The sequence below is a fragment of the Glycine max genome, chromosome 3, assembly GCF_000004515.6.
Source record: "Glycine max cultivar Williams 82 chromosome 3, Glycine_max_v4.0, whole genome shotgun sequence".
Taxonomy (NCBI): domain Eukaryota; kingdom Viridiplantae; phylum Streptophyta; class Magnoliopsida; order Fabales; family Fabaceae; genus Glycine; species Glycine max.
Genome location: NC_016090.4, coordinates 45,251,064 through 45,269,458, shown reverse-complemented (window position 1 = coordinate 45,269,458; position 18,395 = coordinate 45,251,064). Strand labels below are relative to the sequence as shown.

The window sequence follows — 18,395 nt, the reverse complement described above, 5'->3', positions numbered from 1 at the left end:
TTTATTTAAACTGAAAAACTATACATATACCACATGCTAATGAAATAATAAATCAAGAAGAGTAATATTATATTATCAAATGATTTTACAATTTTTTTCCCTTTACATCACCTATACAGTTTGACGCCTCGCACTTTTACTTTGTTATCATGTTTTTTTAAGTTCTCCCCCCTTTTATTATTAGCTTATATGGATACAATCAATCAAAATAAATTCATTAGATTTAATTATTGTTTCATAAAAATATTAGAATTTAGATGATCTAAATGTTATTTTTTAAATTCTCTTTTGATCAATCGTTGAATTGAATGTGACTGAAACGGAAATCTCCTTTAATTTTACATAATATATTTTTATCCCACGTCATAAAGATAAATATCATATAGAATTCGAAGATTATTTTATAGTTGTCTTAAATGGCTAAGAGAAATTGTATGACAGTATCCAATCAATATCATCCTCTAATTAATGACTTCTACTGGCCATGAATCACTCCTTTAATTTGTTTTATCTCATCTTAACTTGATTGTGATAGCTAGGGCCTAGGGGAGTGTAATTTCCCTAGTTATCATTAGTGTCTCGTCTCATGAGTATTGCCATCCTTTTTCTTGGGTTATAATAAGAGTACAATGTACAATTAAACAAGGAAACCAGAAAGAAAAAAAAGAAAGTACAGGATCACTACTAGCCGTCCTAAATAAGCCTTAAGATACATAAGTACATAATAGTCAAACAATTGATAGAGCCAATGGTATTCATAAATATCCAAACTGTTTAGTTTAAGTTTTCTGTTGTTTGACTCTTAGAGCGAAGAAGAAAGGTAGTTCAGTAGAAACGTGTCTACCAACAAAATTTTTACTTAGGTGTTGGAGAGTTAATTACTTAGTTACGTACTGATCTATCTGGCTCGCTTCCTTAACCATGAGGAGAACAATTCTTATAAATGTCGGAAAGATAGGTCTGCAATTATATTAAAAGTGAAGGGAAGCAAATAAAATAAAAAAGTGAAGAAAGAAATTAGAAAATAAGGAGAGATATGGCGCCACCTTGGGGTCCACCGGCAGGGCCTTCCGGCGGTATCTGCAGCTGTATATGTAACCTTGTATGTTCTTGGTCAGTTCTACTTTCTCTCTATATACTACCACTAATATGCTTTTGTGATTCTTTTAAGACTTTTTTAATTTGGAGATGTACATTGTTCTATTACATATTGCACCGTGTTCAAATAACTATTTTTAACTGAATTGAATTAGAATTGAACTGAAACTTAACTGTATAGAACTAAACTATTTTTGTGAAAACTAAAACTAAACTATTTTCTTGGTTAAGTTTATAAGCTGAACTGTTAGAACAGTTCAGTTGGGAACTGTTTTGAACTGTTTCTGCAATAAAATCTGTATGCTCTCATCCTATTTTTGGTTCAGTTTTATCAGTTAATTTACTTTGAATTTTTTAATTCAGAGAAATCATTTGATTATTATGTTGTGGATTAGCTAAAATTTGAAATTTCTGATAGATATATCATGTATGTTTGATTTGAACACGCGGGAATAGGCTTCTAAGTAACGCTTCTTACTTTCTTGTCAATGTTGACAAACCATGCACTAATATGGATATCATTTGATAGATAAGAGGATAGAATATAAATATAAACAATACTACTGAGTTAAATTTTCAGAACATGGAATCAAAAAGAGGAATAGGACTGTAGTCTAGGGAGTATATAAGTATGATTATTGTTTGCAGGTTATGTTAATATCTAATTGAGATATAAGCTTCCAAATCCTGAAATAGTCGTATAATTGAAAAAGTAAAATCTCTATGTTCATCCTATTTCTGAAATAGCCGTATAATCAAAATAGTTCATGAGTAAAACGGTTTGATTCAGAAGAAAGAAAAAAATACTAGTTAAGTGATCTTTTAATAGTTCAGATCAGTTTTTCAGTATAAAACTAGTTAATTGAACTGTTTTTTGTTAAAAATGTTCCCGTTCAATACAAAATTTAAGTAGTTCAGTTCAATTTTAAAAAATTATTTTATAGTTCATTTCAGTTTTCACTGCACAATTGAATTGTGAACACCCCGTTTAGTTCATCTTATCATTTCTATTGATTTTAAAATAGTTTTTGAAAATCAATTCATTATTATTTTTATTGCCCTTGGAAACATGCTACTAATCCTTTTTACTAAACAAAATTGTGGGTATGTCTTGTTTATTTATGGTCGATGGTGATACTCATTATGTGATGGCAGTTTGTATTGTCTGTGTTGCTGCTGTCTCCTGGAGAGTTGTTGCGGCCCAATGTTTGGTGGACCTCCTCCTCCTGGGCCCCCTGGTCCAGGTTTCTGATCTATTCCAGGATGAATCGAGGAAATAAAAAAACATGAATCTGTGCTGAGTGTGATGGTTGTTGTGGCTAGTGGCAACCCCTTTAGTTTCTGTTACATTTGTTTTAATGCTGTTAATAAGGGATTGTATTATGTTCTGTTGTCTGAGGCCTGTTCTTTTGTTTCCCTGAGTATTTCGTCTTATTTAAATATCAGTGTTTTCTTTAGGCTGAACTGAAACTGAATGTAAAATGCATAACTGTTTGATTTTATGAGTTGACGTGTGAAATTAATGCAGAAAAAAAATCATGATATTTCTACAGTTATTTCTTATATCACTTATTTGCAATATTCCTCGTGTTCTTTATCTCACATCATATTTATTTGAGAATTAAATCTAATCGTGTGAATATCTATTAATTTACACCCACTCAAAAATTAGATGTATATTATCAGCCTGTACTTTTTCAATTCGACAAAAATACCATTTTTGCAACCCCTCAAAATAATTTAGTTCCTTTTTTTTAAAAGGCGATTTAGTTCCTTTGTGTATGTTTTAATTTATTATTTTTTAGATTCATGTCATTTATTATTTTCTGAGTAGATAATACATGCACTGTCAGTTTAAACTATAAAATCCAATTACGAATTGTCATATATAAGTTTTAGTTTTTATACTAATTATCTTAAAAAATTATACTAAAGGTGATTTTTTTTTAAAAGATTAACAATGTAAACTTAAACTACCAATATTTGTTCAGGAAGTATAGCTTAGGTGATTGAACAATGTGTAAATTATTGTAAAATTCTTAACCGATTGACATTATCTTCAATTCTCAGATAAAAAATACTTATAATTACCTATTAAATTCTTATATTTTGTATTATTTAAATTAAATTGTAGTTAAAATTTTAGTACATAAATTATATATAAAAAAATGCTCATAAACTATCAGTGTAAAGAGACTTTAGTAGTGCTTTAAGAAACTCGAGGGATACGTTCTTTTAGCGTTTTCAAATTTTCCTTAACTAATTCCCCCACATCATATGCACAAATACATGTCAAAATAACTACCTATTTGAATTACAGGGTAGATGAATGCACTGAAGCCCCTTTTAAGCTTTGGCTGAGATGAAGCACCTTAAAAAAATCCTTTCTATTCCTCGTCATCATCGTCTTCTTCAGGTGCCTCTTTTAGCCACTACAAAAAGAAACGATAGATGGCTTACATAAGAAAGTAATGCATCTTATAGGATAGTAGTGAAAACGCAGATAACATAACCAAGTTCTATAAGTGTGAAAAAATAGACAATCATGCTTACTTGAATTAACTTTTGGGCCTGCTTAACAAAAACTTTATCTGCCTCGTCAGCATCTTTTAACTCGGCTTCCCAACTCAAAATAGCATCTTCTTCTACAACATCTTCATTGTACAAGTAGTGCAAAATCTGAAAGCAATTAAGAAGTCATGAGATGGGGGGAAAGCCGAAAGTGGAGTGACTTGTAAGAATATAAAACACACTCCAACGACATTACAGTTAAAAATGTCAACCTAAATATCACAGAAGTACTTTGATACAGAAGAATGAGAGTATGAGAAGTTTCTGAAACCTTTCTTTCGCCTTAAAATTCATTTCATAACATTGTTAACTGATGACTTTAGACAACAGCAATACATAAGTTATGATTGATATTGAAGTAATTTCTATTTGACCAAAAGGATATAACATTATTTAAAATTGACTTTAGACAGAATAGCATTAAAACACCACACATTAACAAGCCTAACTTATGCAAGATATAAAAATCCATTTGACAACTATGAAAGATACACACCCACGTTTATAGTTCAATGCATCTTTCAGATGTTCACACTAACAGAATGAGACATATCAATAAGCCTAATAACTTGCAGAAGATAAGCATACCCTTGTGAACAATGGAGCAAATTCCTTAGCAGATTCCTCACATATTTCTTCAAATTTAAGTATTACTTCGATCTGGAGTAAGAAAAAAAACTGAAAACAGGTAAGCAGAGGGGCTGGCCATTATGTAATGGAAATCAAATAGGGAAGTGGCAAATAAACTGCCATACTGTATTCAGGTTGAGCAAAATTCTACTATTGACAAAAACATTAGACAATTCACAAAAATAATTCAAAAAGATAGATCTTTTTTAACAACTCAAAGTTCATTAAACTAATGAAGTGCTACCATGTTTCACACAATTAAAGATCTTTTTGCCTTTTCTCTTTCTTTAACCGATAAGTAATTTTAAAGACAACCACAATGTAACTATTAGATGAAATAATAACCAAGCTCAAAGATCGCTCAGCAGAGAATCTAAAAGTGATTTTATTTGATACTGCCAGAGAAATCCTAAATTTAGCAGCAGAAAAAACTAACAGTTTATATACTCTAAAACAAGTTAAAAAATCATGTCAAGAACAAAAAATACCATGCATGCCAATGTAGATATTTAATCAGTATGAGAAAAGGCAACAACACTCGAGTACTCCAGCCAACATGCAGCATTGCATGTTTAATTTTGCAATTTTGTGAAAGAAAGTTGTATCCTGAAATAATGAGAATGAATATATATGTTCTACAGAATGCTTTAGAAATAAATAAAGAAAAATACTTACAAGATAATCAGTCAATATTATAATAAAAATTGCTAGTACACAAGCAAACATGAATATCTTAAATTAAGTAAAGGGGAGAGAATTGACAGATGCACCTGCTCATCTATGTCAGTCAGATAGGATGTAAGAGCCTTTTTCCATTTTGTAAATACAGCCTGAACATTTTGAAGCAAAACATCTGAAACATATTCATCCCAAGCAATAATAAAATCAATAAGCAAACATTAATACATAAAAAATAGCCAAAAAAACAACTAAAAATGAGTAACATATTTACAGTCAATCCCCTGTACAAAGTGATAAAAAGTAAAATCAGATGAGCAACAGACTCCAATAGGAGAAGTCAGCTCCATGGATCAAATCACACCATCAGACTATCAAAACAATCTAGAGTTTTTATTTTTAATAACAATTTAGAGTAAATTGTTTTTCCACGATTCCTCTTAATATTTTCTTAGGTCTTCCTTTACCCCTTTTAAACACTCTTCCATTTGACTCACTTTTCTCACTAGAGCCGCCAGTTGATTAATTTATCCAACCATTCTGTATATTTTGTTATTCAGTTTCTCTGACAAGGTCAAGATGCCAAGTTTTACAAGTATGTTCAAGTTCTAAAATAAATTCTAGAAGTTATTTTAATTTAATAAGAAAGGAATTCCATATAAAGAAAACAAATGGAAAAGATAAAAAAGATTATATTTAAAGAAGCGAAAGCTCACCAGCTGAACTATGGGGGGTGTCTAAAGCATACTTCATCATGGCAGAAAATACAGCTCCAGCACAATCAGCAGCTAGCTTATTGTATGACAACCTACCAAATAAATAAAGCCAATGTTACTATAAATTCATGCCCACTGAATGCATCAAAATTCAAGAAATTCTATGCTACAATCACTGACTGTAAGCTTCATGATAAGTTTATGATATAAGCTCTCATGTCATGAGCTTATTTAGGCTTAAGTAATCTACCCAAACACAACCTTAATGTCATCCATGAAGAGAGAAATAAATACAAATTTTTCACATGACAAAAACTTGTGAACTTTTAACGAGAGAATCCATTCCTCCGTGTGTGTGTGTGTGTGTGTGTGTGTGTGTGTGTGAAAATCAGATGAGATGGTATGGGTCTACATTCAACTTTAAAGAATACATATAAGTATATTACTTACTTCAAAGAATTGATTTCTAAGATCAAATGGCTTTCTTGTATGTTTTCATGCACAGCCCTGAGAAAGGTTGCTTCAACCTGCAAATGATGGAGTATTTAAAAATCTGATATCCACACAATGCATCTGACATGAGTTTAAAGGTGAAAATCCTAACCTCTTTCTCAAAGTAGTAAGAGTCATCTCTAGAATCTTCATGATCATCATCATCTGAATAATTAGAATTAGGTTTCAGTTCTCCAGAAGGTGGAAGAAAACTATCATCATTCTCCAGATCATCTTTCATAGTTTTAATTGCCTCCATAACTTTATCTTTAGGAATAGGCGCCACCGAATGCCTCCACTCTTCTTCATGGCTTCCTTCACATGTTGACCACACATGACCAGCCCCACCCATACCCAACTGGTCAACAAAAGAAAGTGTACTGAGAAACAATAAATTTCCTATCCGAATCTCAGGGTTTATTTTTGTAGTCCCTCCAAAAAAAGGAGTATGATATTGCAATTTTATAAACAATATTAGCCACTTATTTTGATATTGCATTTTTTATAATCAATATTAGCCACTTATTTTTTTATTGCAGGTAGTGTAAAAAGAGAGATGAAAGTTGGTAAGCAAGTGACAAAGCAAAAGAAAACTAAATAATTTTACTTTTTATTGACACGGAATATGGCATGACAGTCAGGGAAGTGGAGACCATGAACAGAGTTGAGGCAATAATATTAGCCAGTGTTTACCGGAAGAGACAGATTGCAGAGATGCTAGCTGGCAATATAGTAGTGAAGATTGAAGTGACGTGTTTCCATGAAAATTTGCAATTTAGCGTTAAAAATGTTGCAAATGCAATAATGTTTTGAAAACAAAATAAAAATAATTTAGTGGTAATTATTTTTCAAAGTGGTCCTTGTTAAATAATTTAGTAATTTATTTTTAAAAAAATGAATATAAGCTTAATCTTCATGATATACCAAGAACAAGACATACTGAAATAATGGTGAAAAACTGAAAATCATAAATCTAAAAGCCTTATGGAACTAACCTCCGAGGCAGGACTAAAATGTGTCTCCAATACTTTGGAAGCAATCTCTACATCTGATTTATCCACTTGGCTGCCTATGACTGTATACATGAAAAAAGTGATTGAAAGGTTTAGCATATGTATTTATTCTATTAATCAATAGAGAGCATAAAGCAAAAGAATTTTTTTTATAATTTAATCAAATATAGAAGCTACAATTAGAATAGTTGATCAAATGGAGGACAACCCAATAATTGAGTTTAGTATTCCTCCAGGACCTAAACTTTTTATGGAAAATAAATTACGAGATTCAACTATTATTCTTACCAATTAAGAACCCCAACTTTATTAAAATGTATTTTTATTAATGAACTGATGAAAAGACAAAATCATCTAACTCAGTAGATGAAAATAATAATACGAACAAAATGCATATAGCATGTATGTCCTAATTTTTTTCAATTATAGATAAGGTCCTTAATTGGTTATCACAATAAAGTTGTGGTCTTTCTACAACACTCTTCTCCCAATAATTATAGATGAAAACCAATAAAAGTAAGTGAAATCATTAAAAAGGATATAGAATTAGATGTAAATGGTATCTTAATTTGGTTTTCAACAAAACATAATAGTGTCAGTTGATTCATGTGACCAACCCTATCTAGTGAGAAAAGGTTTTGGCCATTCTACTATCTTAATATATTGGCCTATCAAACCAAGAAAAACAATAAGGACTTACCCCTCGATCAACAGCAGTTTTATCCAAACACACATACAAACAATGCCTTACAAGAAAGAAATCTTTAGGCAGACATAAAAAAATACATTCCCGTCCAAACATTTATTTATATTCAATTTCCAGTACACTACAGTGCACCACAAGAATTTTAATTGCAAGATTACTGGAATCAAATAAATCAACCCATAGTTTTAATATAACAGCTAACAAGGTCAACATACTTGTTTGAAGCATTGAATGCAACAAATTTGAATTACAGTGTACAAATTTATCAGTGGTTATAGTTTTGCTTAAGAACCTAAATTTTTTGTCTCTCTGATTTTGTTAACTCTAGGCAATATTTCATATGCTATCAGTATCACATTTTGCAAAGCTAATTATTTAATTTAACAACAGGAGAATAAACAATACCACTAGTACTATCAGCATATTCAAGCTCCTCGTCACTGTCTTCCTCAATCGGCTGCTGTAACAGAGATACATTTGAATATGGAGGAACAACAAACTCAGGCCCAACTACGACCTGAAAGCAAAAAATTCCTGGATGCATCAAAAGCTGTATACATAATAAATTATTGACAAAAGACAGTCTCTATATTTCCATCTCAGGATGATCAATTGAAATAATTAAATAGACAAGAAGCAAAGTGAATTTCAAACACTTATTAGATACACTAACTCGGTCAAGAAAATGAAAGTAAATCATTAGATTCATATTTATACACCATAAGCAAAAAAAATAATAGCAAATTTACTCTTATCACAATATCAAAATAGAATTTCAAAAGGCAATTTTAAAAGAAATTGCCGATAGTTAAAAATAACTTTGCATCACAATTTAAACTATTCATGACAAATCCAAAATATAATTTATATATTTAAATACATTTTGTTAATTTGAATATTTACAATATAACTTATATATTAAAATTATTTATTTATTATAAATTTTTATTATATAAAAATAAACACTTATCTGTGCATTACACAAGCTAAGATACCAGTAATGATTAATATTATAACACTATGATTTCAATTATTCTCAACCCTTTCTTTTTGTCTGAACCCTCTGTTTCCGAAAGCCACTTTGGGACTTGAGTAATCTGAGATAGGTGGACCCACTCATGGGAGAAAAATTCCACATGCCAGTATGCTTATTTTCTTCATTCAAAAAAACTTGAACCCACGACCTTACATAAGAGAAACCAAGCTCCTTGCGACACCAAGTTTCAGCACATCAAATAAAGTATTTAGTTTGAAAGATCTTGATGCTCTAATTTATTAACACAACTATTGTGGTGAAGCACGAACAGTTTTGAAGCAAGTCAAAACAAATGAGAAACAAGAAGGAAGAAATGATGGCTATTAGCATGGTATAGATAGTACAAGGACACAAACCTTAAAAGACAAAATAACACCAGGTTCCAGAACAGCCCCTGACTTTATAATCACCCCATCACATACAATTGCATGCTGGAGTTTACAGCCATCTTCTATGCTGATGTTATCCCATATATAGCATCCCTCTATGATAACATTTGACCCAATTTTACATCCTTCACCAATAACAGAATTTAAAATTTTAGTGTTATGCCCAATTTTGGTGCCAGATCCTATGACAGTGAAAGGGCCAATAACAGCAGACTGTGATTGTGATATTTCTGAAAGGAGAAAAAATAATTTGTCAAAATAGAATACATTAAATGCATTAAAATAGATAAAATTGGTGAAAAATAGTTAACAACCTACAAGTAAGAGCCGTAATATGATAAATACTTGATAATTAAATAAATCAAGAGCTTAAGCTTGTTGAAAATGACTGTGGTATATCAAGCAAACAGACAAACTTAATCATTGATCGAGACTAGACCTAGTATATGAGCACACCATACTATCATGTAATACTAAACAATTCACCAGCATTCCCAATATACACTACAAAATTTTCATCCATACCCGAAGCACGGTATATTCCTTGTCGTTCAAGTTTAGTAGCTGTGTCGCCAAAATTCATTACATCTGGCACCAGTGGATATGTCCATCGATGAATTATATCCTTGCTGACAGTGTCGTAGCTTCGGAAATTATCAATCCTTGCAGCATAGTCTGAGTGGATTTCATGAACAAAAATTTTGTACCCCATTATCTGAAAGAAACATATGGTCAACATTGATGTGGTGTATACATAATGCAATAATTTAAAGAATATGTCCAATAGAAAAATATAAAAGCAGCACAGATGATGAGCTTGTATACCAAAACATTTGAAGACAGGAAATGCATAAGCTATAAGACTGGTTAGTTGTTCATAAGTCCAATGCATGTCCAAAAGTTATTGGAAAAATGTCCTAGTATGGAAGTAGGAGATTATTCAAGTTCCAACACATGCAAACACATGATCACTACAAAAAAACAGTGTTTTATATGTGCTCATCAACATGACACCTCTGAAGGAACGTCAAAGGTTCATACGAGATAAAATTTAAGTTTATTCTTTTGGTAAAATGAATATATAAAAAAATCAAAAGGATAAGTTTTTCCTTCCAAGAAGGACTTTGGGAAGAACTTCAGAAAGAATTGCAGAATCCATAGTACCAATTACCAAAACACAAGGAAGAGAATTACATCATCAAGAAGCAATCCCTTGACAAAATGACGCCGTAGATGCTGGTAGTCAAAATTGTCTGTAAATAGGCTAAGGACTTCAGGTGAGCAGATGTCAATGTAACAATCCTGCAGAAAAGATAACCCAATGAGCTCAAAATTTGTAATAAGGTTGTCTCAAGCCAGAGATATGTCTCTACAAAAAACTAGCAAAGAAATAATAACAACAGTAAATAGTTCATTAACTAACTGAAATTAAAATTAGATGGGTAACACATTCAATTGAGAATCAATAGATCATTTTTGGGCACCCAATTGTGAGATAAACATCATTGGAACTCATTAATTGTCCCTAAACAGTAAAAGTTTTCATGGGCATGAATTTAAATTCATAATTTTGTCCAGGAATTAGTTATACCTGTTTTTTACAAATAAGTACCAGCAATCAAATTCATTTTTTGCAAGAAGTTAAATTGAAAGTTAAGCAGAAATATCTGAAGATAACGGTTCAACCTGCTTGTCATGATGCAGAGAGAGTGAAGGATTATCAGCAAGCAATGACTTGTCAAGATGTAGTGTTCCTTTCGATTGATCTGCCCTATCCTCATAATACAGAAGTTGCTTGGTATTAGGATCAATGGCCATGAAAAGTTCATCAGTACCAAGTCGAGACTGATGGATAGCTGGATTAGGTTTTGACCGTTTAATGACCATAGTCATTACAGCATTACTATCTTTCTTCTTCCTCTCTTTATGCTCTAGAAGTGCCTGAGTAAGCGACATATTGCTTACAGTATCTCCACTGATAAGGACAAAGTCTCCATGTATCTTCAACGTAAAAAACAATTCAAAAGTGTTAGTATACAACAATTAAGGATCACTACTCGGACAGTGACAAACAGCAGCATGTTTTGAAAATAGCAAAAATATTTTTTAAAAATGCAGTAAATCCTAATAGTAATTACTATAGACTGGCAGCGGCTGATTTGTGAGATTCTAAAATTTTCCTTTTAAAGAACCTAACTGAAACAGCACATGCAGAAATTTTCATCATAAAGCTATAATTCTAAAAATAATTTTAAATGACAAAAGAGGTGATAATGGATCATTATGCTTTAAAAGACTAAAGTCTGTTTATGATAAAAATGAACCAAACTGTAAGATTACAATAACCATAACTATTCTACTCTACGAGCTAGTTAGCGGTCTTTACAAGGTACTAGAAGATACCTCTTAACTATTCTATTCAGTGTAAAATATTTTACACTCTCAACCAATCAGAAATCATGGTTGGAGTGATTTTTTAAGGTAATTATAGTAAAAGTCAACAAACTTATCATATATATATATATATATATATATGATGACAATTTATGATTGGAATTTACTCCTTCTGAAAACCAATTCTGCGTAAGAAGAGACATGGTTTAATAACAATTATAATATCAACTATTTAAGCCTTGCAACGCAGTGTCTTTATTGTATCCAAACAAGTGCCTGCACAAATTAAAACCGGAGTCGAAAAGAAAGACATACCACATTGCGCTCATAAATTACACGTAGCGCATCTCCGGCGCTGACAGAGTTCTGCGACTCTACAGTCGTTACCGTAAAATTAGGTTGAGAGAGCCACTCAGATTTCTCGAGGTAGCTAATGACCTGCTTTGAATGAGAACAGCAGAAAACGAAAACCTCTTCGACGCCAGCGGATTCGAGCCAAGTGAGCGTGTAATTTATCATCGGAACATTCACGAGCGGCAGCAGCACCTTCAAAACCACGAAAAAAAATAAGCAAATAGAAAATGCAGGTTATGGAGGGGGGAGATTGAAGAGCGTTGTAGTAAAGGAAGGTTTACTTTGGGGCGTTCGAGCGTGATAGGTCTGAACTTGGTGGTGAAACTATCGGCCAAGAGAACGGCCTGCAACGGAACCCGAACCAGTTCGTCGGGGTCCTCTGAAACCCTAGCACCGCTTTTTTTCTGTGCGCCCATTTTGATTTCCTGATATTGTTTTCTTATCCCCGCGCAAGCAAACAATTCGAGAGAACTGCTATCGGGAATATAAGCTCAAGACTCAACTCAACACAAGTTTGCAGTCACTAGAGACAACCGAGTGTATGGATTTATTCCGTGTTTGGTTTGATTCTATTCCGCCACACTACAATTTACAGAGTCACAGAATGGAGCCGTCGTGCCAAACTACATTCTGTTCTTTTTTGTTTTTTTAATAGTCCCAAAGGCCTTTGAATCTTGGGCTCAAGTATAGAATATAAGCTCATCCTACTTACACCTATTTTTACTACTCCTCACACCGCCCACTTAATTTTTCTTAATAAAATACTATTTTAATTTCATTAATATAATTACATAAATTGGTTTCCATGATATAACCTTTTTGGTAACCACGGGGCTTTAGAATATCCCTGGTGGAACTTCACAAGCTCCAATCCATTCTTTTGAATCAGTTATGCGATCATCCGTTAAAGATTTAATTACACTTAAAACCAATTATAAAACCTAGTTTTTGTAACATAGACCGCAGGTATTTTATAAATAAGAGTCGGATAACTCTCTTAATGCAAATAATTGTGTATCAAGACTCAAACTCTGGAACATTTAATTAAACTAAAACAACCAACTTCAGTTGAACCACGCCCTCGCCCTCCATATGAAATTATTATATATGATAAGTAAGATCTTAGCAAAACTTATAAATTTAACTCAAAAGTATATAGATTCCCACACCACAGGAATTGAACAAGGCCTTAAATCTGAAGGGGTACCAATAAATAAATATCAACGGCTTGTATTATGATTTGTCTTATCTGGCTCTGTTTGTGATTCCCCGCATTGCACGCTTTTCCTTTGTCTCTTCTTTTCTCAACGATTGTCTTCTATTTTTCTCCGAGTTTTTCTCTTCTGCTGCAACCAAACAAATATCTGCAACATTCTCTCAACTCATTCATTATTCTCTTTGTTTCTCTTCCTCATTTCGTTTTTGCACCCTCCTTGGAATCATTGCACGCAGCTTAAAACTGAAAAACTGAAAATTTCACATTGCAATCTGCTAAGAACTCGAACGAGAGTTTGGTTCCTTTGGTTTCTCTTTTCACCACAAAATTAATATTAGGTGCTCTTTCCACGTAAAACGTTTGCATGTTCATTATGTCACGTGAATTAATGCTGAACTCATGGTTAGAAAAATTATCTTTACGTGTTTTCTAATGTTATTAGCCTTACATGCATCTTACTTTCCTGTTCTCATTGCAGAGAGACTTTAATTAGTTGTTGCAATTTATAAGATTGAAATTAAGGAGGCTCTTGAAATGAGTACAGCTCCAAAAACTATATATATATATAGATAGATAGATATATGAATATGGGCTTGGATTGTAAAGTGGCATTGCACGTTGTATAACTCAAGAAAGAAAAGCTGAATTTCGTTGCAAACTGGTTCTGTGATAGAGGGTGACAAAATGGGTGGTGAATTAAGTTACGTGCTTTCAAAAATGGAAATGCTAACTTCAGATCATGCCTCCGTTGTGTCCATGAACATTTTCGTGGCTCTGCTTTGTGCTTGCATTGTCATTGGCCATCTTCTTGAGGAGAATCGGTGGCTGAATGAGTCTATCACTGCCCTTTTGATAGTAAGTCATCATCCCTTTATAAATTAATATAAATACTATAAACAAATTGGTATGTATTTACATACATATACATTTTTTTTTTGTTATGTTATTGGTGTGAATATCCACCAGTTTGGCGATGAATAATCTCCGTCCGAACCGTGACTTTGCTCATGTATGTAAACTATTATAATATAAATGGCTGAGTTAATTTATTAATTGCTATTTTCAGGGTATTTGCACTGGGGTAGTCATTTTGTTGTTGAGTCGCGGTAAAAGCTCGCATCTTCTAGTTTTCAGTGAAGATCTTTTCTTTATATACCTTCTGCCACCTATCATATTTAATGCCGGGTAAAGTTTTTAGCACCAACTAGTTGTCTAATGATAATGAGGATAAAATGTTTGACGCTGTATTTATCATTGTCTAATTAGTTGCAACCCAATGAAAGTTATTTTGTACTTAGAGCAAGGTATACATAAGTGATGTTACATAATTATTGCAGGTTTCAGGTTAAAAAGAAACAGTTTTTTGTTAACTTCATTACCATTACCCTGTTTGGAGCTGTTGGTACATTAATAAGTTGTAGCATCATAACTTTTGGTATGTCTTTTCTCCTTTACATGGATTTTTTATGTTGTTCATAAAATTTAACATAGACAAAAAAAATGGTTTCTCAGATTATAGTTAATTTGTTAAGCATTGTGCACACAAAAAAAATGGAAATTGCTTATTTCTTATCTTACTTAAACTTTTGAAGCATTGTTTCAGGTGTCACGCAAATTTTTAAGAGAATGGGTGTTGGTAAATCACTGGATATGGGGGATTATCTAGGTATTATATTATTCAAACTCATCTATTTGGCAACTTATCAATTGTCAATCTGTTTTGTGACTCAATTTTTCAATTTTTTTCAGCAATTGGTGCAATATTTGCTGCAACAGATTCTGTCTGCACATTGCAGGTTTGGAACAATATGTGCCTTTTTCCGCAACGTTGCAGCAACCAAGGTGTCAATGCTTAGTACTGAACTTATAAATGATGTTGCAGGTGCTAAACCAGGATGAGACACCTTTACTGTACAGTCTTGTATTTGGCGAGGGTGTTGTGAATGATGCTACATCTGTGGTGCTTTTCAATGCAATCAAAAGTTTTGACCTCAACAAAATTGACCACAGAATTGGTTTGCATTTTTTTGGCAACTTCTTGTATCTGTTTACCACAAGCACCTTGCTTGGGGTCTTGGTAAACTACCTTGCTCCTTCTAATTCTGAAGTGTAGACATCGCACACACGATAGCAAGATCTAAGTCAACAGTTATCACTTAGCACATGCATTCACATTGATAATGCATATGGTCTTGGTATAATCTATAAAGTACTGATACTTTCATTTACTTAATGTATTTGATACTGATATTTCTGGACATTTCACCGAAACATAACTGTGAAGTATAGAACCTTAAAAAAATTGAGAAACTAATATGGCTACATATGATACATATAAACATGTATAATATAGAAACATTAAAGCATAGTCCCTTGATGGAAATTGTCCTCTTTATGTATGATGTCAAGAAGTGATTCATGATGACAATGGTTTATAATTCTTACTGAATTTTTAGTAATGTCCACTAGTTATGTTCTGAATTTGGATGTTATACATATTTTTAGAACATCGTATCAGATATGTATCGCATTTGTGCGTCATGGGGTCTAATATGTCTATATCACCTTGCAGGCTGGTCTACTTAGCGCTTACATTATTAAAACGCTGTATATTGGCAGGTATCATATTGAGAGAATTGTTTTCACCATCGCTATTGTCGTTCAGCAGTTACTATGATAGTATTCTATTGTTTTATATTCTATATTCTATATATGCAGTTCCTATGATATTATTTTTTTCGTAAGGAAAATAAATTAACTTAGTTCACTTCAGTGGAATCACTTATTAACTGGGGTCTTCGTAATCTACCATAAAAAAATTGTGATAATTTTTTAGATGTTCAACAAATTGCTCACTCATTGCAGGCACTCTACAGATCGTGAGGTTGCTCTTATGATGCTAATGGCATACCTTTCCTACATTCTGGCTGAAGTAAGTTTTAAAGAACTTCAGAAATGTTCTGTACAGTATGTCTTTTTTGAGCTCTATATCTATTTTTTGTTGTGGTACATTCATTAATCATTAACGGGTTCTGATATATTCTGCAGTTATGGTATCTGAGTGGCATTCTCACTGTATTCTTCTGTGGGATTGTTATGTCTCATTATACTTGGCATAATGTGACTGAGAGCTCGAGAATAACTACCAAGTATATCCTCTAAACAAATTTCTTCAAGCTAAGCTATATATGGATCTATTTGGGGTAGTAACACTGTCTAATTTGATATATTAAACTACTTGCTGTTACAGACATGCTTTTGCAACTCTCTCATTTGTTCTTGAAACCTTTATCTTCCTTTATGTTGGTATGGATGCCTTGGACATTGAAAAGTGGAGGTTTGTTAGTGATAGGTAAGTCTTGTATTCTCTCAGACTAGTGAAAATAATCATTAAAACCTTGCCCTTTTTTACTCACGAAAGATTGTTGAATCATGTGTCTCCTTATACTTACTGTAGAAAAACAATGTGTGACTCACTCGATTTCTTCTGCAGGCCTAAAACATCTGTTGCTGTGAGTTCAGTTTTATTGGGTCTAGTGCTTGCTGGAAGAGCAGCCTTTGTTTTTCCCCTATCCTTCTTATCCAACCTCACTAAAAAGACGCAAAGTGAAAAAATAAGTTTCAGGGAGCAGGTATGGCTACATTTCTGTCAATAAGTATTTTCTCTCAGGATTTCTTGGATTGTCAGGTTATGTTGACAAGTTTTCTCACTTTAGGTGATAATTTGGTGGGCTGGTCTTATGAGAGGTGCTGTTTCAATGGCACTTGCCTACAATCAGGTAAGAGCAACATGTGGGGGCTGTTTAAAACCTCGGATACAATCTTAAGGTTTGATGTTTCTAAAAATGACACTTTGTAAAATGCAGTTCACCTTGTCCGGTCACACTGAACTGCGAACCAATGCCATCATGATCACCAGCACCATTACTGTTGTGCTTGTCAGCACAATGGTAAGACGCATGACGAATGCTTCTTGTAAATTTGTTTGAAATTTCATGGTTTTGTTAATAAGGAGATTTTGCTTTTTGCTTCGTTCATGATTACTCCTAGCGTAGGTTAACCATTTGATAATTGTTATAGGTCACATATATAATATGCTATACCTCATTAGCTTCACAAGAAAAATCTCTAGAGGTGGTGCTGACACAATTTGATTACTACTTGTCAGGTGTTTGGTTTGATGACTAAGCCACTCATAAGGTTTTTGCTGCCTATTAACCCCCCTCCTAAACGCAAAAACAGCATGTCAGATATAGGTTCATTTAATAATTCCCCCAAATCAATCACTATGCCCTTTCTTGGAGGCTCCCAAGATTCTGAAAACGAATTTGATGGCAGTGAAAATCAACGTCCAAGCAGTATTCGTGCCTTACTAACAACTCCAACACATACCGTTCATCAACTATGGCGTAATTTTGATAATTCATTTATGCGTCCAGTTTTTGGTGGTAGGGGATTTGTTCCTGTAGTTCCTACCTCAACAACCGCTCGCACCATTAATCAACAATGGCATTAAGAAGAGTGCCCAGAAACTGTATATTATTGTAAACTGAAAATTTTGTGAAGATCAAGCAACGCATGTATAAAAAACACGTTAAGTTTGGTAGAGTTTTTTGGGTAGTGAGAAATCTTTGTGCCATGAGTTTTATCATCCTGTACAAGTGACTAGTGCGAGAATTGTAAATTTTCAGTTATGAACTCATTTTCTTTCTTTTTTTAGTCCATCCGTTCTTAACTATAAAATCAATTTAGAAATTTATTTGTTCCTTTTTACAAAAATATTTTCTAATTTTTAGATATATTAATTATTTTTTCTACATACTCTTATTTAATTATTTTCTCTTATTTAATTATTTTCTCTCCAAAGATTAATGAAAAATAATTAAGTGAATAGAAAATAAATAAAAAATTAAAATAATAATTCAATTAATTGACAAATTTAATATAATTAAACTAACTAACTACTTTTCTTTAAGAAAAGTACGTTAATTAAAAGGATATTATAAATAAGGTCGGAGGGAATATAAGCTAAGATTATTGAGAATTACTTATTACTTTACAAGCACTGGGATCGTATGCAGCCTAGGAAAGACTAATTTTAC

General features: G+C 32.7%; 2 protein-coding genes and 1 long non-coding RNA gene across 3 annotated transcripts; 2 read left to right on the top strand and 1 right to left on the bottom strand.

Moving 5' to 3' along the window:
• The first annotated feature begins 679 nt into the window (after nucleotides 1-679).
• On the top strand, nucleotides 680-2,661 carry LOC106798116 (uncharacterized). Its single transcript, XR_001387611.3, has 2 exons — nucleotides 680-1,113; nucleotides 2,254-2,661. It is a non-coding gene; the product is annotated as an uncharacterized lncRNA (long non-coding RNA).
• Nucleotides 2,662-3,278: 617 nt separating this feature from the next.
• LOC100784894 (translation initiation factor eIF-2B subunit epsilon) lies at nucleotides 3,279-12,711 on the bottom strand. The gene is made up of 15 exons (XM_003521683.5): nucleotides 12,359-12,711; nucleotides 12,039-12,269; nucleotides 11,016-11,330; nucleotides 10,524-10,631; nucleotides 9,855-10,044; nucleotides 9,297-9,559; nucleotides 8,310-8,421; nucleotides 7,181-7,260; nucleotides 6,298-6,543; nucleotides 6,144-6,220; nucleotides 5,694-5,785; nucleotides 5,070-5,152; nucleotides 4,258-4,329; nucleotides 3,652-3,777; nucleotides 3,279-3,530 (listed from the first exon to the last, which is right to left on the bottom strand). The coding sequence occupies exons 1-15, from the start codon at nucleotides 12,491-12,493 to the stop codon at nucleotides 3,486-3,488; spliced, it is 2,175 nt and encodes a 724-aa protein (XP_003521731.1). The 5' UTR covers nucleotides 12,494-12,711; the 3' UTR covers nucleotides 3,279-3,485.
• Nucleotides 12,712-13,920: 1,209 nt separating this feature from the next.
• LOC100789667 (sodium/hydrogen exchanger 1) lies at nucleotides 13,921-17,887 on the top strand. Its single transcript, XM_003520779.5, has 14 exons — nucleotides 13,921-14,148; nucleotides 14,360-14,478; nucleotides 14,631-14,728; nucleotides 14,897-14,959; nucleotides 15,043-15,089; nucleotides 15,176-15,370; nucleotides 15,866-15,912; nucleotides 16,159-16,225; nucleotides 16,342-16,442; nucleotides 16,544-16,645; nucleotides 16,787-16,925; nucleotides 17,010-17,072; nucleotides 17,160-17,243; nucleotides 17,462-17,887. The coding sequence occupies exons 1-14, from the start codon at nucleotides 13,978-13,980 to the stop codon at nucleotides 17,807-17,809; spliced, it is 1,644 nt and encodes a 547-aa protein (XP_003520827.1). The 5' UTR covers nucleotides 13,921-13,977; the 3' UTR covers nucleotides 17,810-17,887.
• Nucleotides 17,888-18,395: the final 508 nt, after the last annotated feature.

Bases quoted from the DNA above. Each gene is read 5' to 3' on its own strand.
- LOC100789667 (XM_003520779.5), top strand. From the start codon at position 13,978: ATGGGTGGTGAATTAAGTTACGTGCTTTCAAAAATGGAAATGCTAACT. The intron at 16,646-16,786 runs GTAAGTCTTGTA...TTTCTTCTGCAG, and splicing joins TGGAGGTTTGTTAGTGATAG to GCCTAAAACATCTGTTGCTG. The intron at 17,244-17,461 runs GTAAGACGCATG...ACTACTTGTCAG, and splicing joins TTGTGCTTGTCAGCACAATG to GTGTTTGGTTTGATGACTAA.
- LOC100784894 (XM_003521683.5), bottom strand. From the start codon at position 12,493: ATGGGCGCACAGAAAAAAAGCGGTGCTAGGGTTTCAGAGGACCCCGAC. The intron at 10,045-10,523 runs GTAATTCTCTTC...TGTTTCTTTCAG, and splicing joins AGGGATTGCTTCTTGATGAT to ATAATGGGGTACAAAATTTT. The intron at 7,261-8,309 runs GTATTGTTTATT...TCATGTATACAG, and splicing joins ATATGCTGATAGTACTAGTG to TCATAGGCAGCCAAGTGGAT.